The 22,909-nt window shown below is 38.4% G+C and overlaps 2 protein-coding genes across 6 annotated transcripts in view; one reads left to right on the top strand and one right to left on the bottom strand.

The window, feature by feature from the left end:
• Positions 1-287: 287 nt before the first annotated feature.
• Positions 288-16,263, bottom strand: TATDN3 (TatD DNase domain containing 3). Of its 5 annotated transcripts, none has more exons than XM_082832667.1 (10): positions 16,159-16,263; positions 14,226-14,258; positions 13,235-13,308; positions 12,934-13,018; positions 8,373-8,435; positions 7,345-7,454; positions 7,125-7,180; positions 5,655-5,767; positions 4,001-4,081; positions 288-1,088 (listed from the first exon to the last, which is right to left on the bottom strand). In XM_082832667.1, the coding sequence occupies exons 1-10, from the start codon at positions 16,222-16,224 to the stop codon at positions 945-947; spliced, it is 825 nt and encodes a 274-aa protein (XP_082688793.1). In that variant the 5' UTR covers positions 16,225-16,263; the 3' UTR covers positions 288-944. The 5 variants fall into 5 exon arrangements, with proteins under 5 accessions (XP_082688793.1, XP_082688794.1, XP_082688797.1 ...); XM_082832668.1 differs by having other exon boundaries at positions 4,001-4,078; XM_082832671.1 differs by lacking the exon at positions 16,159-16,263 and adding an exon at positions 15,615-15,725.
• A 114-nt stretch (positions 16,264-16,377) lies between these two features.
• The window catches only part of NSL1 (NSL1 component of MIS12 kinetochore complex), a gene marked incomplete at its 5' end in the record, with an annotated part of 37,378 nt that continues 30,846 nt past the window's right edge, over positions 16,378-22,909 (top strand). Inside the window, 2 exons of the mRNA XM_082832666.1 lie at positions 16,378-16,611; positions 18,459-18,537. Of these exons, the coding sequence (XP_082688792.1) occupies positions 16,378-16,611; positions 18,459-18,537 (313 nt within the window). The remainder of the gene's footprint in view (positions 16,612-18,458; positions 18,538-22,909) is intronic.

The raw sequence follows: 22,909 nt of genomic DNA, 5'->3' as shown, positions 1-22,909 counted from the left end.
TTTTCCAGTATTTGCTGCTTATGTAATTTAACAAAATTAAATACTCATGTTTTGGTATGGATCTCAATACCTTGTAACCTACACCTAAGATGTTTTTCTAAAAAATTGTGGTAAAGTACACATAACATAAAATTTACCATCTCAAGAATTTTTAAGGGTATAGTTTAGTGGCTTCAAGCACATTCATATTGTTGTGCTACTATCACCACCATCCACTGGACTCTTTTCATACCAGAGATTTTTAAAACTGAAAAATATGAAATATTATTGCATGCAAAAAAGTCAGATACATTTTTAATAGAGCTATGTACATTTTAAACATGTGACAAAATTCAGACTGGAACTTAAAACCAATTTATTAATTAAACTGTGGTGCTTGGTATTTAACGGTGATTGCACGAACCATGGGCTTTATAAGTCAAAATCTAAGATCTATATAAAAACCTTGTACATTTTTCTCTTAAAATGAGAGATAATTCAAAGTACTAAAAGTTCAATTTTGTAAACCCAGAAAAGATAAGATTTCTGATAGTATAAAAAACTAGACACTCTCCTTTCACTGGATAAATCCTGTGGGAAGTCAAACAGGTGGTAAAGGATCAAACTTTAGCCTATTCCACGCCATCACAGTAGCACTTATTTCTTACCTGTGGGAGCCACCCTTGCCAGAAGAAATGGTTTCAGTTCATTTGGTGGTTCTATTTAGCAGGGCAAAGTAAGAAGCAGTGGTATTTCCCAATCTCCTGCTAGGACTCCGTTAATTGAAAAGCAGTGCAAGGTAGAATTAGAACCCAGGGTTTTAGGATCTAAGCCCAGTTTTACTTCTAAGAAAAATATTTCTCTAAAATTATAATCCCGATACAATGGCTTCTTCAGTTCAGACTCTTCATCAGAACATTTATTTTTCTCAAACAGTGCCCTCTGCACTTGATTTTGTTTTGAAGCTATTTCGGGAGCAGGTACTGAAGTTTGGGAAACAGTTTCAATGCGTTCTGTGTTGTCACTTCTATAACTTCCTCCACTGAGATCCCTTTCACCTGGGCAATATATTCTGCTGAAATGGAAATGTTTTGGGGCTCATTCCGTACCTGAGACAGACAAAGCAGACATTAATCAAACATGACACTCAAGGGAAGCAATCCTTGAAGACTGTAGATAAAAGAGATGAAAATGAGTTGGTAAAAACAACTGATGAGCTCTTTCTTTTTTTTTTAATGGGGGTGAGGCGAAGCTGAGGAAAAGGCCCTGAACTTCAGCTTGAAAGCTAAGGCTACAACATTAACTGTAAGTCTATCCTGCTCCTGAAAAGAGCCCTGGGGTATTACCAGTCGAGGTCCCAGCACCTAGCATATGAAGCAGTCTGCACAAAGTGGACACTTGGTGACCTGCCTGACTGATGAATTAACTGTGCTTTGGTTTGTTCCTCAAGTGAGTGCTTGCAAAGGTCAAGCTCTGTAGCTTGGCCATTTCAACTCACAGGCTACGTTACAGTTTGACTCAGTAATGCCATGGTGTCTGGAACACTACACAGATTATGTAGTCATATTTCACTGATTCTAAGATGCATTTCTCCCCTATCTTAACATCTCTGAAATTGACATATATTTTATTTTAATGATATTCAGTGGCATGTGAAAGTATAATTGTAGTGTTTTTTTCCTTAATGGTCACAAAACAGTGGTACATCTACAATCAGTGGCATTTAGATTTGATGAAATATATTATTGTTGTTACTATTAAGTTATCGACTCAGGATGATAATGTTCAGAGGAATAAGATAACAAGGTTAAAAGATAACCTTGATAACGTAGCCTAAGAAAACAATGAAAAATGCACACCAAGATTTAGGTTCAAGGACATTCATCATATTGTTTATAATACAGTTGACCCCTGAAAAACATGGTTTTGAACTGTGTGGGTCCACTTATACATGGATTTTTTTTTCAATAAATACTACAGTACTACACAATCCAAGCATGGTTGAATCTGTGAATGCAGAACCACGAAAATGAGGGCTGAATCCGCAGATGCAAAACTGCAGACGTGGAGGGTGGACAGACATGTATTTTCCATGGTATGGGGCGGGGCTGGGGGGTTGGGGAGGGTGTTGGTACCCCTAAGCACTTCTTGTTCAAGGGTCAACTGTACTGTGTTGGAAACAAATAACCTAAATGACAGTATCAAGTTAAATATATTGTGGCGCATTCACACACTAAAATTTATATACTTATTAAACATGATGAGCAAAAGTATATTTATTGATATTTACATGTGTTCACCACATAAAAGCAAGTAATGGGGGCTTCCCTGGTGGCGCAGTGGTTGAGAGTCTGCCTGCCGACGCAGGGGACACGGGTTTGTGCCCCGGTCCAGGAGGATCCCACATGCCGCGGAGCAGCTGGGCCCGTGAGCCATGGCCGCTGAGCCTCTGCGTCCAGAGCCTGTGCTCCGCAACAGGAGAGGCCACAACAGTGAGAGGCCCACGTACCGCCAAAAAAAAAAAAAAAAAAAAAAAAAGCAAGTTATGAAATGATGTGTTGAGGCTAATCCTATTTTTATGAAAAAAATATTATGTATACATATATGGACATAAAGAAGTGTGGAAGGACATAAGAATCTTCATTTATTTAGTGCTTGTTGTAGGCAAGGTTTTGTTCTAAGGTTTTCATGGAATTTCTCATTTAATCCTCAAAATAACTCTGTGAGATAGGTACTATTATTATTAGCATCCCTTTTTTACAGATAAGAAGGGATCCTAAACAGCGAGTAAGTAGCCCAGTTGAGGTTTAAACCTGCGCAAGCTGACATCAGAGTTTATGCTTTTAACCACTATACTATAGTGGTAACCTTTCAGTGGTAGATGGTTCTATTTTCTTACGATTTTCTGTTTTCTATTTTTCTAGAACAAACACATTTTACTTAACAAAAAGCATATTCAGTTTTATTTTTTTTATTTTTATTTTTTGGCTGCGCTGTGCGGCATGCAGGATCTTAGTTCCCCGACCAGGGATTGAACCCGTGCCCCCTGCAGTGGAAGTGCAGATTTCTAATCACTGGACTGCCAGGGAATTCCTCAGTTTTAAAATTCATTTATTCAATAAATGTTTTTGAGTACCTACTATGTGCAAGGCACTATGCCAGAAACCCACAATTTTTATCAAATTATCTAAATACAAACATAAAACTGAGTTATAAGAGCATTTGAAATTCATTTCTGTTTAGGGTGAAAAAGCTAGGTCATTTTCATCCTATTTCACACTAACCAGGAAGGCAATTTTGTACCATTCTATCCTACAGTCAAACAAGAAAATAAATGTGGTTATAATCCTCTATTTTCTCATTCCTCTTCTATATTCTTTTCTTTTTTTTTTGCGGTACGCGGGCCTCTCACTGTTGTGGCCTCTCCCGCTGCAGAGCACAGGCTCCGGACGTGCAGACTCAGAAGCCATGGCTCATGGACCCAGCCACTCCGCGGCATGTGGGATCTTCCCAGATCGGGGCACGAACCCGTGTCCCCTGCATTGGCAGGCGGACTCTCAACCACTGTGCCACCAGGGAAGCCCTAGGCACTTTCATATACATTACTTCATTTAATCCCCACTGTAATACTTCAAAATATTTTACTATTATTTTACCCACATTTTATAAATGTAGACAGTTTCAGAGAGATTAAGGAACTTGCCCAAAGTTATACAGCTAGTGGGTATCAGAGACAGGATTTGAATCCAGCCCTTTCTGCCTCTAGACACTAAGCTTTTTACTATACTGGTCTGGATTTCAATATTACATAAATTAGGACATGACCCATATCAAATAATATTCTGTGTAGCACAACAGCCATATTTACAAAAGACTTAAAATTAAGTCAACATAACCTTTCAACCTAGCATTAAAGTAGGATCCCATTATATTTACACTGGAATGAGAAACACAGCTAAACTGAAAATAGTTCAAATAAAAGACACAATCTAAATAATGTAGAAATTAGAAAATCATTTACCTTTTTTTCTGGCCCTAGTGCAGGTGAATCTGTTTCCAAGCAAATCGAAGTTAAAGGCAACTGTTTAACAAGTTTCTGCTTCTTAGAGAAAAGAGAAAGCTAGTAAGTTTAAAACATGAGAATTAAAGATTAAATAAGTAGCATTAAACCCACATGTCAATGCATACTACTCTGCAAGAATCTAAAATTCATACTTTAATATTCAATTAATAAATGTTCACTATGTTCTCATCATTCTACATTAATGGTTAGATTTAAGAAGAAACATTCTTTGCCAAAAATTATCCGAAGCCTCTAGGAACCCAAAGAGTAGTAACCAAGAGCAAAACATGAGGTAACATCCAGCAAGAACCCAAACATCTGATATCATATGCCTACTGAAAGATCCAAGGAAGAGTGACTTCCCTGGTGGCATAGTGGTTAAGAATCCACTTGCCAATGCAGGGGACACGGGTTCGAGCCCTGGGCTGAGAAGATCCCACATGCCATGGAGCAACTAAGCCCATGAGCCGCAACTACTGAGCCCACCTGCCACAACTACTGAAGCCCGCGTACCTAGAGCCCGTGCTCTGCAACAAGAGAAGCCACCCAATGAGAAGTCTATGCACCACAATGAAGAGTAGCCCCTGCTCCCCTCAACTAGAGAAAGCCCGCGCACAGCAACGAAGACCCAACACCCAAAGATAAATAAATAAAATAAATAAATAAATAAATAAGAAATTTCTCCACAAATGATAAAAGTAGGAAAAATAAAAGTAATCATGGACTATCAATTAACATGACCTAATTGACATTTCTAGAACTTTCCACCTGAAACTGTATATAAGGCCCAGTGTCCCTGTATTTTGAAGTAAATTGCTTTTGCTTCAAGTCTCCCAGGCCTCCCCTGGGCCTCAAAAGGCTGGTTCAAGAATTAGTGATTAGGAAATGTGAAGATGTAGGAGCAATGAATAGCTGTTGGGTCGGAAAACTGGTAACAACTTAGACTATGAGTTCGCCACATAGCAGAGTCACCAAATTCCCAGTTCCCTGAAAGTTATAGATAGAGGCCTGACACACACTCCTAAGCTGTTCTTACAGGAAGCAGACCCCAACCAGATGGAAACTGCTGACCTCAAGCATGTAGACCCCAGACCAGCTGAAACCAGAAGATTGATGATGCTCAAAACTTCACCTTGACGCCAATCAATTCGAGAACTGAGCACAAGCTGCTCACATACCCTGCAGCCTCCTCCCTCACACTGCCTTTAATATCCTTTTTCTGAAAGCTATCAGAAGTTCAGGTCTTTTGAGTATGAGCTGCCCAATTTTTTGTTAGTGGAAGTTTATTTTTTTTGTGAGTGGAAGTTTATTTTGATGATATCCAATTTATCTATTTTTTCTTTGGTTGCTTTTGCCTTTGGTGTCATAGCTAAGAAACCACTGCCTGATCCAAGGCCACAAAGATTTAGATCTGTTTTCTTCTAAGAGTTTTATAATTTTAGCTCTTATACTTAGGTCTTTGATCCACTTTTGAGTTACTCTTTATATGAGGTAGGGACCTAAGATTAATTTTTGCAATGAAACCAGAATAGTATCACAAGTATATAATAAAAGTTCATATTTCAAAGTATATTTCACAAAGTATAAAATGAGGTTTAATGAAAGAATTTACCTGTCCACTTCTTATGATAGAAGGAGGAACTGAGAAGAAGTACCCAGCTTTTACTCCTTCCATGGCTACAGACGGCCGACCATCAAATGCATGCAGCAACACTTTGTCAGCACCTCTCAAAAATTAAAGATAAATCACAGTTCCATTTTATTTCCTTAATGAGAGGTTTTACCACTAATCAAATTGAACAACACAGATTTTAAGTAAATGTCGGTCACTATAAGGTTCTATGATTTCTAAAGAGTAGATAAACATATAGTGTTCAACCAGTAGAATAAAAATATAGTAAATTCTTAATCTTCAGAATAAAATTAATAAATATAATTGAGCAATTATTTAAACTTCCTATACCATCAAACCTTCTCCAAATCTTCAGAATAAAATTAATAAATACAATTTAAGCAATTATTTAAACTTCCTATACCATCAAACCTTCTCCAAAAGTTTCTGAACTGTCAAATTATTGTTCCTAATAGGTTTTTAAGCAAATTGTCCTTAAGAAGGATGCTAGTGAAAGAAGAAATGAGGAAATAAATGACTCACAAATTCAACACTCAGAGTTAGTTTCACAAAAACCATCTCCAGTTCTTAAAGGATGGCTGCTCAGCCTGCACAAAAATCACGTTCTCGGTGAATCCAGGGGGACTCAGTACTCATCACTGAGAAATACAGTGCTTTCTAGTTGTAGGCAATTATGTTTACTTCACTATTTGATACTGTTGGTAGGTGTGACGTTTAGTGAGTTACTACTGTGAATTATGAAATCAAATTAGTGGGTCACGACTGGCCAGTGTGTGCTTATATATTTGTGTGCATAAACACACGCACACACACATATCTATATACATATAGATGTACTGCTTCTTGAACTTTTGTCAGTTTTCTGTATATGTATATACTGAGTTTCGACATAAAGTCAGTGCCAAAAACAGTATGTATGTGTATATATCGAGTTTCAAAATAAAGTATATTTCTTACCGTGGACAGTACTTTAAAAATTTGAAAAGTAATCCTATGAGAAGTATTTTTTCTTTAGGAACAACTGGTGAAGATGACAGTGCATTTTATATAAGATGGCCACAATCTGTATAATACCATTTTCTAAAGCAGCAGCCATAAAACATGCAAAACAGTAACTCAATGTGATCACCCTTCTTTGCTTTGTTTTTTCCTCTCTCACATACGCTGACTAAAATGTTGGAGCTGCTAATTTTCAAATTAAGGCATTAAAATTACTTGAGCCAATTTTTCATTTGCTTTATCCTGGCCTGATAAACATCATAATCACACTGAAAACCTTGTAAATAGTAGGCTGACTTGCAAAACCATCTTAGTTGATTTCCATCTCTACCCTTGACCCATTCCCTTCCCTTTAAGAAATCAAGTAAAGCATGGCTTGTTCTACTGGGAATATGGACTGGAATTGTCAAACTTAAACATTAGGCACATTTTTCTCAGGAACCTAAATACCTTGCTCATTTAAGAGGCTGATGGTGGGTCTTCCAGCTGAACGTGAGTGAACATTTCTGGTAAACAACAAAAAAATTCCTTTTGAGTACTTAATATGAAATTATTATTTTTGTTATATTAAAGCAATTCAGAGAAAAAGAAAAGTAGAGCTCAATTTCAGGAGAATCATTACTTAATTTGCTCTGTAACTATTAATATAGAAAGATGATAATTAACCTACAAAGGCAAATTTAGTCTTTTGGCTAATTGGACCTGTCTGATTAGGACTTGTCTTTGCTCTTCCTTCTGTTCATCAGTGCCAGCAATTCTGGGGGAGAAATCTAGTCCAACCTATAATGGAAAAATAAAACAGAATTACATGTTTATGGTTTAATGAATCCCCGAAGACATATTATGGTGCAGTACAGTCCAAGAGAAATATAATGGGAGCCACACACATAAGCCACATACACAACCTTACAGTTTCCAGTAGCTACATTAAAAACACTAACAAGAAACAGGTGAAATTAATTTTAATGATATATTTAATCCACTATATCTAAAACATTATCAATATTATCATATAGTCATATTATTATGTCAACACATAATCAATAAAAAAAAATTATTGAGTTATTTAACATTCCTTTTTTGAGGTATTGAGACTTTGAAATCCTCAGTGCATTTTATCCTGATAGCACATCTCAATTTGGGCCAGTCACATTTCAAGTGCTCAACAGCTGCATGTGGTAACCACACTGGACAGTGAAGATTATAAATGACTGCTTCCCTTGATTCTATTCTGGCATGCATCGTGATAACCTAGATTCTGAATGTAAGTGCTATTCTTATCTTTTATCTTTAATTATAAGTGGAATTACCAAGTGATAAGATGTTTCACAGCTGTAAATTATTTAATAAAAAATGTTCTTTAATTATAAACTCTAACCTATTTGAAGTATGCTTGTATATACTATTTTAACTAACCAGAGAGATAACCCTATGTAAGCAAAAGGAAAAAAAGAGGAAAGTACATTGAAATGGTAATAGTTTTCTTTCATTAACATAAGCCCATGGGGAGACTTCTATTGTTTTATCCCTAAGCACTTTTGATTATTGAGGAAGTACTGACAAAGTATTATTCAGCTGAACAGGGTGAACATAATTATCCAAGTCTGTTATAATCACCAATACAGAATTAAGGACTATTTTCATCTATCACATGAAAGCCTGGATTAGAAATCATTTGATCAGCTAGTGGGTATTTACCTCTCCAATTGCCAACAATCGATCCTTATAATTCTCGATAATGGGCAAAGCTACATCCAAATCCTGGGATGAAAAAAAAGTAAATTTATTAAAATAGGAGAAGGGACTTTTATAGGTTTTGTATAAACACCCATTATATGCCAGGCACTATGCTATACTGGGTCCTTTACATAGTCAATACCTTTTAACCAGTTGAGGAACTAAGAATGTAATCCTTCTATAATGGTGAGTACTTCTGTCCGGAAATTTGAGTACAAACATCCCACATCCATTTATGTTACAAGAACATGACTTCCTTTTTTAAAAAGTATTTATTTATTATTTGGCTGTGCCGGGTCATAGTTGCGGCATACAGGATCTTCGCTGCTGTGTGCGGGATCTTCACTGGGGCATGCAGGATCTTTTACTTGTGGCATGTGGAATCTTTAGTTGTGGCAGGCGAACTCTTAGTTGTGGCATGTGGGATCTAGTTCCTTGACCAGGGATTGAACCCGGGCCCCCTGTATTGGGAGTGCAGAGTCTTAGCCACTGGACCACTAGGGAAGTCCCAAGAACATGACTTCTTACGAAGATTCCCACTTAAACCCTTCCTTCTGTTCAGGAGGCATTTCCTGGCATTTAGGAGGAGTGAACTGGATTTCCTGGAATAGCTGAGCAAGAGAGAAGAAAGCCACCAAGTGGTCACCTTTGTGAGTTTTGGGGAGTGCACTGCTATGTTCTCCTCTTAGGGTACTGATGCCTTGTGAATTTTTAATAGTGATAATCCCATACATCCTTTGCACTATTTTCACTAATTTCTTTTGTCTTTATAGTCCTGTGTAGCCTATTTTTGTCCTAAAGGTTCAACAATATACATATTAAATACCACAAATATGTTGTTTGCCAACTATTGAAGTAACTGTGTACTGTTAGTTTCCATATTACTATTTCCACTTAAAGAGAATTCCCCCTGTGAGGGATCCCTTTAAGACAAGGGAAAGACAAATACATGGAAAATTTGCTTCTAGATATTTTAAACTACTTTGAGGATTTTAGTCTCAGAATATGTAAATTCAAGGTACTTCTAGTGAGGATAATCAGAACAAGGGAGAATTAAGAAAAGGGAGGTAGGGCTTCCCTGGTGGCGCAGTGGTTGAGAGTCCGCCTGCCGATGCAGGGGACACGGGTTCGTGCCCCGGTCTGGGAGGATCCCACATGCCGCGGAGCGGCTGGGCCCGTGAGCCATGGCCGCTGAGCCTGCACGTCCGGAGCCTGTGCTCCGCAGGGGGAAAGGCCACAACAGTGAGAGGCCCACGTATCGTAAAAAAAAAAAAAAAAAAAGAAAAGGGAGGTAAACCATATGGTAGAGGAAGAAGAGGAGATTTTATAATTATACCTCAAGAGAGAGAAAAGAAAATGAGGAAGGGTAAATCAAGGTCTCAGACATTCCAGTAGACTCAATGAAGAAGAATTAATATTGTCATGTGGAGCTAAGAGTATATAACCCTAAATACCAGAGAAGATGTCAGGCAATAGCTGAGTAGGTCAAAGTGTCAGGCAAAGATTTTCCATATCAAACATCCAAACTACTGTGTGTCTGTGGGACCTCAAAGGGACTGGAGAAGTTGGAGAGATTACTCAGGAAATGTTTGACACTTAGAAAGTCTTCAGTCAGAAAGAAATTACACATTTGGATGAGGACCAGATACAGGGAAAATATACTTCTTGGAATATGTATTATCTATAAAAAGAAGCAAAATACATTTACAATGAGACTGTTCCCATGAAATATTTTGGAAGTTTCTGGCAAGTCAGGTATAGTAAATAGAAATTAATATAATTTGTATCACAGATTCAATATGTATAAATGTATGTGTGGTCTTTATCATTTTAATAGATGTAAAAATATTTATAAGGACATTAATAGGTCTAAAACTGACTTCAGTTCTATTCCCACTTCCTCCATGAAGTCTCAAGTTCTTTAACAGCTAATGGTTCTATTGTAGGGTTTTAAAATATCCTATACCTCTATACCCTATGACTGGGCATACTACAACTAAATAATTATTCACGATTTACAAATGAGGAAATTGAGACTTGGCAAAGTTAAGTGCCACAGATCACAGAAGCCAGTAGGCCAAGTCTCTCTGACTTCAAAGCCCATGCTGTTTCCACTATGCTGTTGAGAGAAGAAAGGAGAGAGAAGGAAAGGATGGAAGAAAGAAGGGCAAGGGGAGGGAGGAGAGCTTTATTCTGAATGATTTAAAATAATTAGAATTGATTTTTTTATTAAAGAAAATGTTTAGTCTTCAGAACCTTTAGAACAGGGGTCAGGCGTGTAACCGAAATGAGTGAAGTGGGTTAAGAAGGGACAGGAGCCAAATGGACAGCGCGTGCCCTGCCTGGAGGGGGCAGTAGCTTGTAGACAGTGAATTGTGATTCCCCAGGGTACCCCAGGGGCTTAAATTCTGCCTGGTAATAATATTTATTGAATATGCTGAAAGATTTGTGTGATGCTAGGCAATTTTCATTTTATAAACCAAGGTAATTTAATGAATACTTACATATTGTACATACCTACCTTTGTACCACATGGTAGGAGCTTGTAATCTAACCACAATGGGAAAACTAAACTATTGTGGGGACTACAAGCACGTTAGGAACAAAACTGCTTAACTCTGGTCTTTTCCAGCAGGCTATCTTGAGATTTGCTGAGTTCCTGTCTGTTTTGAGAATCTAGACTTACCTGTATATTGTTGGTATTTTATTTAGTTTTGTAAGTTAAATAGTCCTATCAGTTCTACATTCATGCCAAAAACATGCCAAATCCACTCACTTCTCTTCATCTCCACTGCTACCACTCTGGTCCAATCCACCATCGTTTCTCACATGGACTATTGCCAACAGTCTTTTAACTATTCTCCCTTCTTCCTTTTTTGCCCTCTTCAAAATTGATTCTTCACACCATTGCCAAGGGTATCTTTTCAAAACAGAAATCACATCTTGTCACTCCTTACTTTAAATCCCCCACTGATGTAAACTACAATCCAACAAGGCCCTGTATGAGGTGAGTGGGGATCCCTGCCCAATCCCTCTGACCTCACTATTCCTTCCTCTTCCATCTAGTCACATCAGTCCTCTTTCTATTTCTTGACCACATCAAACTTGTAACTACCTTAGGACCTTTGTCTTCATTGTTTCCTTTGCCTTCAACACTCTGACCCCTCTCTTTGCATGGCCAACTGCATTCAGGTTGCAGTTCAAACACCACCTCCTCAGAGAGGCCTTCCCTGACTACACAATCTAAAAACCAGCATCCACAATCCCCATTACATAATCTTGTTTCATTGCCTTTAAAGCACTTAGTTCACGTATCTAATTGTTGACTGTCTTCCCCAATCCAGAATCTGGCTTCTGTGAGAGGGATTTTACTCTATAGTGCTTAGAACAGTGTTTGAAATATAGTACATGCTCACTAAACACTTGTTGACTGACTACTGAAATGAAGGACTATTAGTATAAATCTCTATGTAAGTGAAAGAAATACTGTCCTGCTATCATCCCCAACATCTTGGGAATTGGGAATTGCAACTCTCTGGCAATTTAGCTAATTTTATCATATCAACAACTCAGGAAATCTACAGGATAAGTATTTATTTTTACCTGAAGTGAATTAAAAGTAATTTTGTTTCAAAATAAGTAAAACTACCTCGGGTACCCCAATGTAGGAATACAGATTTATTATTATAAAAAATGATAGTCTTCATATCTTAATTTATTCATAGATAACAAAAAGTCTTTACTTCTTCAACATGGCGCTTTCAATCTCATTATGTAATAAAGCACTCAGGACACTGTGCATCTCCCTGATGCTGAGTCAGGAGAAAAGTCTGAAACATAAGACATATTGACTACTGTGAGTCAGTGAGATCTTGTGGGTAGGAATTTTTTTAGAGCGGGTATAAAAGTAATGCAGTTTAACAGATCAAGAGCACTCCTATAGGGATAGTTCAATGTTCAAAGAAGACACTATGTACTTGAACTCATCTGTTCCGTTATAGTACTGCATCTATGAATTTGTATCTTTCTTTTTCTGGATATCTTATCATTTTTATTGCCAAAGCAATATGATAACATGACAAAAAATATGAAAACAAGGTGCTCATAACTCTACCAGACCATCACAACGAGTATAATTTCTGTACTTTTCTCTCTAGTCTTTTCCTTATAGAATATATTTTTACATGGATGTCACAGTGAATAAACCATTTAGTATCCTGCTTGTCTCCCTACACTATACTGTAAACATTTTCCATGCTGCTACATAAACCTTATAGTCCACACTTTCTATAGTTATATTTAACATTGTATAAGTTAACTAGTTATTTATCTCCTAACCTCTAGGCTCTTTCCACTTTTTCTCTATTTCAAGTAACTGCTGTAACAAACATCTTTGTGAAAGAAGATAGAATTTATTTCTTTTGGATTATTGCCTTATAATATTAATTTGAAAGAGGAGGAGCACGGAGTCAAAAGATGTTATGATTTTTTATGGTTCTTGTTTTATAAGACTGTTTGTTACCTTTAACGTGACACTTCTTTGGTCTTTTGGTGAAACTCCCTGAACTGGGTGAACACCCAAGCATGGCAGAACAAATCCATTATACCTAAAAATGTAGAACGAATTAAGAAAGCAGAATATTAGACTAGGAGACAAAGTTACTCTGAAGAACAAGTAGGAAAGAATTTTTTTAGGGCTATGTTAATGTGATTGTTTTTCTTCTCATTCTCTTTAAAAACTGATGATCTTTGATATTATAAATATGAAATCATAACTGCATCCTTATTAACAACTCTTTCTAAATCTTAATGAGAAGTAACACCTTTCTGAAAGCTGCATAATCTTTTCAAATTCTCCTGAATGTTCAGCAACCACCACAAGAGCCATAACATTGGCCTGCAACAAAAATGAAGAGAATAGTTAGAGTCTCAAACAATATACATCCAATATAATTAAATAAAAATTTAAAGTTTTCTGTGCTTTTAGTTATCCTTGCTCACTCACACTCCATCAATATAATCATAATAGCTATCACTGAGTAGTTACTATGCTTCAGGTATTATGTTCGGTGAATATAAATATTACCCCCCATTTAATCTACATACTCCTATGACATAGGCATTGCTGTAATCCACTGTATGGATCAAGAGACAGAGTTCTGGATGGAGTCAAATAACTTGCCCAACATCACTAGCCCTGTGTAACTCCAAACCCCATACTCCTAATTAAGCTGCCACAGTGAAAGATGGCTGTATGTAAAAATGGCAACCATTTCTGACTATCAATTTTGGGGAAGACCACAAAATGCTAGCTTCATAAACACTTCCAAACATTAATAATTTTTTTCCCACACAAATCAAACTGTTTCAAAAAACTTTTATAATTTCTCCAAGATCTCCAGAATAATGTTAATTCAAGAACTGAAAGATGGACCAATTTGTTCCATATTGCTGGTTACCATGGTGGCTGTGGGAATGTGTTTTGGATTCAGACTATCTTGTCTACATCACTCACTAGTGGTGTGTCTTTGGATAAGTGAATCTCCTTAGTTTCCTCATCTATAAAATGGTAATGGTTGGCTATAAAATAGTAGCTTCCTCAGAAGCTTGCTGTGAAACATTCAATGAGATAATGTACAGGATGGGCTTAGCTCAGTGTCTGGCACACAGTAAACAATAAATGCTGTTTATTATTAACTTATTATTATTGAAGTAACAACAACATAGTATAACTAAATTTCAAGCTGTTTTAGATCAAAATTAGGAGGAAAATAAAAACAACCAAAAAAAGGGCAATTATAGGTATTGGCTTACTTTCTTGGCTTTCTCCAACACATCATCCAGATCCTAAAATAAACATAAGTAATCACAATCACTTTAGATGGATAAGTAAGTGTCCTTTGGCTGTGTATATCAATGTAATTGAGGCACCATAAAGAATGACAATGATGGCAAGGAACAAGGTGGTGGAATGTGAAGAGCCTACGCTGACCCTACCTCCTATCTACTCTCTCAGTAAAATGTGGCTTCTGTTCCCACTCTACTAAAACAGAAACTGTTATTGTCAAATATAAAGGACACTTCTCTGTCCTCCTACTCTACCCCTCAGCAGCATTAGAAACTCCTCACTTGTCCACTCCTTCCTTTTTGAGATATTTTCCACTCTTGGCTTCTGCAAATACTCCTCTCTAGCTGGCTGCTACTTTTCAGTCTCCTTGATTGGCTCTCTCTTCTCTATCTGATTTCAGAACCCTATGCTTCTCTCTCTGACTCACCTTAAGTACTCTTATTACTATGCTCATTATGCTAATGAGTCCCCAGTTTTTATCTCCAGCCTATAACTCTCTCCTGAACCCAAGATTCACATTTTATTTAATTTATTTATTTATTTTAGTGGTACGCGGGCCTCTCACTGTTGTGGCCTCTTCCGTTGTGGAGCACAGGCTCTGGACGCGCAGGCTCAGCGGTCATGGCTCACGGGCCCAGCCGCTCCGCGGCATGTGGGATCTTCCCGGACCAGGGCACGAACCCGCGTCCGCTGCATCGGCAGGCAGACTCTCAACCACTGCGCCACCAGAGTAGCCCCAAGATTCACATTTTTAAATGACCATATGACATCTCCACTTGGATGGATATTAGGTTTCAACATGTGCGGAACATAACCATTTTCTCAACAAACCTATTCTTTCTGCCTGCCCTCTCCAACCTCAGTTTTCCCTCATCTCAGCACCACCACCTCTCTACAGCATCCTCAAGTTCTCCCTTTCCCTCTCTTTCCTCAATTCCTCTCAGCATGTACTACAGATTCTATCTCTAAAATATACCTTGAATCCATCTGCTTCTCTCAAACTCCCCTGCAACCACTATCTTTAGTCTAAATACTACAAAAGCTTCTAAGCTGGTCTTCTAGCTTCCATTCTTGTTCTCTGTCCATTAGCCACACATCAGCAAAATGGTTTTTAAATGGATTATCAGATCTTGTCTCTCTCCTTAAAAAGCAAAGCCCTTTACTGGATCCCCATTGTGCTTCTAATGAAATGCGAACTCCTGACTCACTAAACCTCAGCAAACCTCTTCGGTCTTGTTTTACGCGTCTTTTTAGCTCATCAGGCTCCACCCAGCCTTCCGGTAGCTTGAACGTCCAAATTCTGTCTTGCCTGGAGGCCTGCAACCCGCCTGCTTTCCTCACCACCATGCACTCACCAATTTGTCTTTCCAGCACCAATTTAAGCTTCACCTCTTGAGAGGTTTTTCCCCTAAAATAGACCCCGCTCTTCTTTTTTACTAGCCTGTAGTTTCCAATGTAGCGGATAAAACACTTTGAAATTACGTGTGTGTGTGCGCGCGCTGGTTTTTGTTTGCTTCGCTCCCCTGTAGAACTGGAGCACGCGGCGTGCGGGAGTGAGCCCGAGTTTCGCGGACGGCGTCCTGGGGAAAGTGGATTCTCTGCCCGGAGCTGAGAGGCTGGTAGGATAGCCGGGCCAAGGCGGGGTAGGCGGAAGGACTCCAGTAGCCAATAACAGCAAATAAAAGCCAAGTGGAGATAGAGGATATGGATATTCGGGATAAGAAAGAAAAATCAGTGTGAGTGAGATTAAATAAGGAGTAAGGAGCAAGTCGCACAGGACCACAGACGGGGGCCTGGGAGGATTTGGGGCTCCGCCCTAAGGGAGGAGAACAAGGATAGCCTGAAGGGAAAGAATGGGGGCCTCCCTGCTCCCACGGGCCCGACCTCGCCCTCACATACGCGGTCAAAGTCCGTGGCGGAGAGGTGGCAGTGACAGTCCACCAGCCCTACGCCCACCGCCTCCATCGCCGCAGCCACTGAATCCCTCGACTTGCCCGCGGAGCCTCAGGCGGAACGGTGCTGCTGCAGGCCGAGTTTCCGGCCGGACGTATGCTCTTTCCTCCACGGGAACCCGCTCTTCCGCTCCCAGAGTTGCCGCCCACAATTCAAGTTGGGAAAATGGAGGGGGCTCTTGCGTCGGTGGCCCTTTCTGCTCCGCGGGACGTGGAGAGAGTGGCCGGGACAGACGATGCGGCCCCGGTTCTTGCCACTTCCCGAAAAGACTTCCGGGTGCGTTGCACCTCGAAGCGGGCCGTGACGGAAATGCTAGAACTGTGCGGCCGCTTCGTGCAAAAGCTGGGGGACGCGCTGCCAGAGGAGATTCGGGAGCCCGTGCTGCGAGATGCGCAGTGGGTACGGGCCCAGTCTTGTTTTATCACCCCCTCTCTCCACACCCCAGGTCTCAGTGGTCAGAAAGAGCGCACGCCAGGCTTCGGCAGAGTTAACGGTGCTCCACGCTTGGTTAGAAGCAGCTCGGGACACGGGAGGGAACGAAGTAGATGCTAGAGGCAGCTGGGTATTGTTAATTACTTAGACCAGTGCTGTCCGACAGAAAAATACAAGGCGAGCCATGTATGTAACTTGAAATTAAAAGTAAGAAAAAATAGGTGAAATTAATTTTAATAACATTTATTTAACCATGTCCAAGATATCGTTTTAACTTGTAATAATTAAAAAATGAACGAGATAGTTAAATGAACGAGATAGTTTACATTCTTTTGTTCATACTAAGCTTTTCAAATCTGTCTTAAACTTACAGCTCATCTCCTTTCCTACTGGCCACATTTTAAGGCCTCAGCAGCCATAAAGTGGCTAGTTGCTCCCCTATTGGGTGATGCAGACAGAGACTATGAGAAATTCTCCAGGAGAGGGTAATCCTGGAAGTCAGTCAGTCAGTCACCAGGCTAGCTTTTGGTCTTTCCTTTTGTTTGTTTTAGAACATCTTGTAAAGAGAGCGAGAACTTTTTCCCTACAAGTCTAAAGTCTTGCTTTTATAAACTTCAGTAAGATCACACACTGGCCCTTATAATACATTTCCCCTTCCTTTCTTAAATATTTTGCAAAGCCCTGAAGAAGATAGTTTTTTGGGGAAAGACACAACAAATTGAGGGATTTATGCCTGTCAAAAGGAAGCACACAATCTATTTATATTCAGGAAAAAAAGTTAAAATGCTTATAGTGCAGTACAGTTTTGAGTGTGAATGACCACAGTGCAACCAAAATAAAGGGTAAATGGATGAAGAATGAAGGAACACTCCCTGGGTTGTGATTCTGTATTCCAGTGTTGTGTACACTGGCTCTTATATCATTCTCTCCTTGCAAGCAAGGGAAGAATAGAGACATACCTGAGGACATTTTTAGTAGTTTCTTGGGAGAAGACTGTTTTGTTGTGTAATGATCTTAGAGTTTATCCCTTTCTAGGAAGTGCTAAGCTGCTTAGAGCATTTAATTATCCTACAAAAAAAAGGAACTTGGCTTAACCTATTATACCTTATTTAATGGATGAGAAAGTGGATTAGAAGGTAAAAGGTGTGAAGACTTAAACTACCAAGGGAATTAACTTGTGTTTTACTTTAATTAAGAGAACAGATAAAAGGCAGAGGCTTTAATTATGTTGACATCTCTTTATCTAAAACCACATAATATAGTATTATCACATTCTTTTTTGTGATAGTTATTTTAAAATTTATTTTATTGAAGTATAGTTGATTTACAACGTGTTAATTTCTACTGTACAGCAGTGGTTCAGTTATATATGCATTCTTTTTTTAAAAAATTTTATTTATTTATTTTTGACTGTTGGGTCTTTGTTGCTGCGTGCGGGTTTTCTCTAGTTGTGGCGAGCGGGGGCTGCTCTTTGTTGCAGTGTGCAGGCTTTTCATTGCGGTGGCTTCTCTTGTTGCAGAGCACAGGCTCTAGGTGAGCAGGCTTCAGTAGTTGCGGACTCTAGAGTGTAGGCTCAGTAGTTGTGGCGCGGGGGCTTAGTTGCTCCGAGGCATGTGGGATCTTCCTGGACCAGGGCTTGAACCCTTGTCCCCTGCATTGGCAGGTGGATTCTTAACCAGTGCGCCACCAGGGAAGCCCCTGCTACTTTTTTTAATATTCTCTATCACAAATCTGAAATTGTTATTTTGCCAAAATGTTTGAATTCAGTATTTAAAGTTACTTTCAGTGACTTGACTATTGTGACTTTATTGCAGACTTTTGAATCAGCTGTGCAAGAGAATGTCAGCATTAATGGGCAAGCATGGCAGGAAGCTTCAGACAATTACTTTATGGGTATGTGATTTCGCTTTGTCTCTCTGTCATTCATTTCTGAGTTATTTTTGTGGCTAGTTTTATTTATTAATTTTATTTTATTTTATTTTTGGTCGTGCTGCGAGGCTTGCAGGGTCTTAGTTCCCCAACCAGGGATCAAACCTGTGCGGAGTCCTAACCACTGGACCCCCAGGGAATTCCCTCTAGTTTTATTTTGAGTGCTAATTCTTAATCCCCATTTTCAGTGTCACTTCTTTTAAAATTCCTTTAGTGGAAGAGTTCCTTTGCTGGAAAAAAGAGAAAAGTAATCTAGAAGACTATTGAGGTCATAAGCTGAGGCAAACACCGTAGTGGTTACTGTGATCCTTTATATTGATATATGTACTATCTGGCATTCCCAACAAGACTTTCATCTGATTAAACTTCAAAAGTACCCTTGTCAATAGCTTATTGGAAAATACTGTAGAACTATCCCCAGATGAAGAAACAGGTCCAGAGAATCCCTATACTTAATACTTTATTAATCAAGTTGTATTTTTACAAGTGATCCTTTGAGTAGATAGTGAAGTACTCTTAGAAATGTGAAGTTAAACTATAAAAGTACCATGTAAAGGATGAGGTCAGTATTTGTAGAAACCTCCTTGATAAAACAGAAAATTTTCCTGGTGTAGAGCAGACTAGATTGTACCCTAACTAATGATGTTGACATATCTAAAGAAAAAGTTTTAATAGAAAGAAAATGGTTAGTGTAGGAAGGAAAAAATGTAGTAGAAAAACAGTGATCAGTGTGGGAAGAGAGGCAGAACTCTCCAGCAATGTCCAGGAGAAGGGCTGCCCCATAAGAGGACTGGAGTGTCTTGTTGGTTCCCATAGTAATAGTATGGAGATTTGACCAGCATAGATTGATATCACTGCTAGCTGTTCAGCTTAACCACTTATACCCTTGAGCTTATTCCAAGCCCATCAGGATACCCTTGAGCTTATTCCAAGCCCATCAAGTAATTCTCTGTGGCTATAATTTTTCTCCTCAACATTAAGATAATTCTTTGCCCAGAAGACTTCACTGTTTAATCCTCGGCATTATTATAGTTATCTCTTCAAAGTCACCAAAGTTCACTTTCCGGTTTATATATTAAAATGGAAAAAATAACATCAGATTTTCCAAATATTATCAGAGTGATTGCCAATTAGTGGGGGAGGGGCAGTGTATCATAATCACCTCGGAGTATTTTCAAACTACACAGCTTCTACTGTGTGTTCAACTGACTCTTGTTCTTTGAAGTTCACTTTGGAATCGCTTTATTGATTGGTCCAGACTGCCTTCAGCAATATGATTCATCAGTTTATAGATTACCATGTATTTTCTGACAGGTTGGCAGCCTGGGTAGATGGCTCTGAAGTGTGGATATCCTCTATCCCTTTTCCCCCTTATAACTCTGAGGGGAAATAGTTGAGAATACTACATTTTTACCTTCTTTCATGGGCACTTGATAAAATGCCAGACACTGCCAAATTCCAGGAAATAGATGAAAAGATATGGTTCTTACCATTTAGGAACTCATCATTAAGGGAAGGAAATAGACAAAGAATCACTATTACTCTTCAGGAAGTAGGAGAAGACGTAACAGAGTAGGTTGTTGTTAAAGGAAATGCGTTTAATAAGTAAGCGTGTGCTAGACAGAAAGGAGGTAGGAAGGACATTTGAAGCAAAGAGAAAAGCATATGCAAAGGCACAAAGGAGTGATACGTTTGCAAAATGTCAGCAGTGAATTGGGAATACTAATGACAGATGTGGCCAGAAAGATAATTTGGGACCAGATTACAAAAAACCCTGTAGGATATGCTGAGGAATCTGCACTTTATCCTGTAGGTAATAGGAAGCTGGTGAAGGTTTTTAAAGTAAAATTACAGTAGTCCCTTCTTATCTGAGGGGGATGGGTTCCAGGACGCCCAGTGGATGCCTGAAATCTCAGATACTACCAAACCCTATATCTACTATTTTAAAAAAAATTTTATTGAAGTATAGTTGATTTACAATGTTGTGTTAATTTTTTCTGTACAGTAAAGTGACTCAGTTATACATATATGTATATTCTTTTTCATATTCTTTTCCATTATGGTTTGTCACAGGATATTGAATATAGTTCCCAGTGCTATACAGTACGACCTTGTTGTTTATCCATCCTATATATATCTATGATAGAGTTTAATTTAGAAATCAGGTGCAGCAAGAGATTAACAGCTATAACTAATAATAAAATAGAACAATTATAGTAATACACTATAATGCAAGTTATGTGAATATGATCTCTCTCCCTCATTCTCAGAATATCTTATTGTACAAATTTAATGCCTTTTCCATCTTAACTAAGGACGTATCATGCAATATGGCTGTAACTTTTGCAGTTTGAGGTACGACAACAAAGCTAGTACGGATTTTTTTTTCCTTCTTCACAATTTCATGGATAGAAGATTTATTCTTACTGTCAATCTTAGCAACTTCAGCATACAATTTTTTTCCTTTATTAAGTTGTGAACTTTCACCTTTTCATTTAACGGAAGCACAGCTTCTCTTTGCCATATTTGAATTGCCAGCATCACTACTCTTGTGCTTTGGGCCCATTATTAAGTATCAATAAAATAAGGGTTACTTGAAAACAAGCACCACGATACTGCAGCAATGGCTACCAAGTCACTAATGGGCAGGATACACTGTACAAAGGGATGATTCATGTCCTGGGTGGGACAGAGCAGGATGTTGTGAGATTTCATCATGCCACTCAGAATGGCGCACAATTTAAAACTTATAAATTTTCCATGTAATATTTTCGGACCATGGTTGACCATGGGTAACTGAAACTGCAGAAAATGAAACCACAGATAAGGGTGCACTACTATAGCAAGAGAAGGCTTGTGTTTTAGAAAGCTAACTGCTGGCTGTGTGGGGGACAGATTGGAGAAGGGAGAAATTCCAGGGAGAACCTCTAAGACCTTAGGACGTTATTGCAGTAATATACCAAAAGGTGGTGAAGACTTATCCTAAGAAAGGAGAGAAGAGGACGGGTTCAAGAGATGTTAGCAGGTAGAATTAATAGGATCTGTGTCTGATCTGATACATAGAATCAATAAGTAAGCTTCACAAGGGCAGAGGTTTTTGTCTGTTTTGTTCATTGAGATCATTGTGCAAATGAGTGAATGAATAAAGAATGAATGAATGTGCAAATGAAACCAACTTCCTCCCTGCCCCTCTACCCTGAAAGGAATTGAATTCAGAAGGCTGGACCTGACATATTTAAGAATTAAAAGATAAGTTCCTTGAGAGCAGGGATTATATATTTTTTTCTCATCACTGTGTTTTCAATACTTGGCTTGGCACACAGTACATATTTGTTAGATTAATGACAAATTCTTCCCTGCTCAAATTTATATATTTCAGTTTTGTAGCTTTATCATTAGGTGGCGCTAAGAAACCATTTTCTTCTCTACATGGAAGATTTAGCTGGGAGACTTGTTTTTTTAAACTGATTGTGAAATAGTTACAATATTCCTTTCAGGCTAGTGATTGAACTTTTTAAATAAATTAAAATCTAGGGAAGACTGCTCATTTAAGTGAGTATTCAAAGTAAGAAATGACTATATTTTATAATACTCTCAGAAGAAGTAATTTAATTGGACTTGGTGAATATTATTTTCACGAATGCAAGGCCATACATGATATATACCTCATTAATCTTTATGATATATATGTTTATGCTGATGTATGTCAGCAGTGTCTCAAAATGTTCTCAAAATATGTAACATGTTTCAGACTTCTCCCTAATGAAGCTCTACTCAATAAAATAAATAGATCTATTTCTAAGATAGACTTTGACATAGCAGAACACAAATGACGTAAGACCAGTTAAGCTGAGGACCTAACTCTTTAGTATTTTTAGCTACTTAATATTTGCTACTTTTTAAAGTGATTTTCAAAATAAAGTTGATGTATCCCCTGCATTCATTTCATCTGGGGTGCTTAATTTCTGGGCCCCATTCCAGAGAACTCTACTAGGAATCAAAATTTCTGCACTTCTCCTTACCAAAGAGTATGTACTGTGTGATTTCATTTATATAAAATTCTAGGAAATGAAAACTAGAATATAGTGACAAAAATTTGATCTGTGATTGCCTGGGGATAGAGAGCAGTTTGGGAGGAGCAGGAGGGAGAGATTACAAGGGAGCATTAGGAAACTTAGGGGTGATGATTGTGTTCATTATCTTGACTGTAGTGGTGGTTTCAAGGGTATACACATATGTCAAAACTTATCAAATCGTATACTTTAAATATGTGCAGCTCACTGTATGACAGATATACCTCAATAAAGCTGTTTTTTAAAAAGTAAAAAAATATGTC

Source organism: Leucopleurus acutus (genome assembly GCF_964270905.1).
Source record: "Leucopleurus acutus genome assembly, chromosome: 2".
NCBI classification, from domain to species: domain Eukaryota; kingdom Metazoa; phylum Chordata; class Mammalia; order Artiodactyla; family Delphinidae; genus Leucopleurus; species Leucopleurus acutus.
The sequence above is the reverse complement of the archived record's forward strand: the minus strand, read 5'-3'. Positions and strand labels throughout refer to the sequence as shown.

Coding starts and splice junctions, on each gene's coding strand:
- TATDN3 (XM_082832667.1), bottom strand. CDS start 16,224: ATGGAGGCGGTGGGCGTAGGGCTGGTGGACTGTCACTGCCACCTCTCC. Junction 14,259..16,158: donor CCGCCACGGACTTTGACCGC/GTATGTGAGGGC, acceptor TGTTTATTTTAG/GATCTGGATGATGTGTTGGA. Junction 1,089..4,000: donor CACTAGGGCCAGAAAAAAAG/GTAAATGATTTT, acceptor TGTCTGTCTCAG/GTACGGAATGAGCCCCAAAA.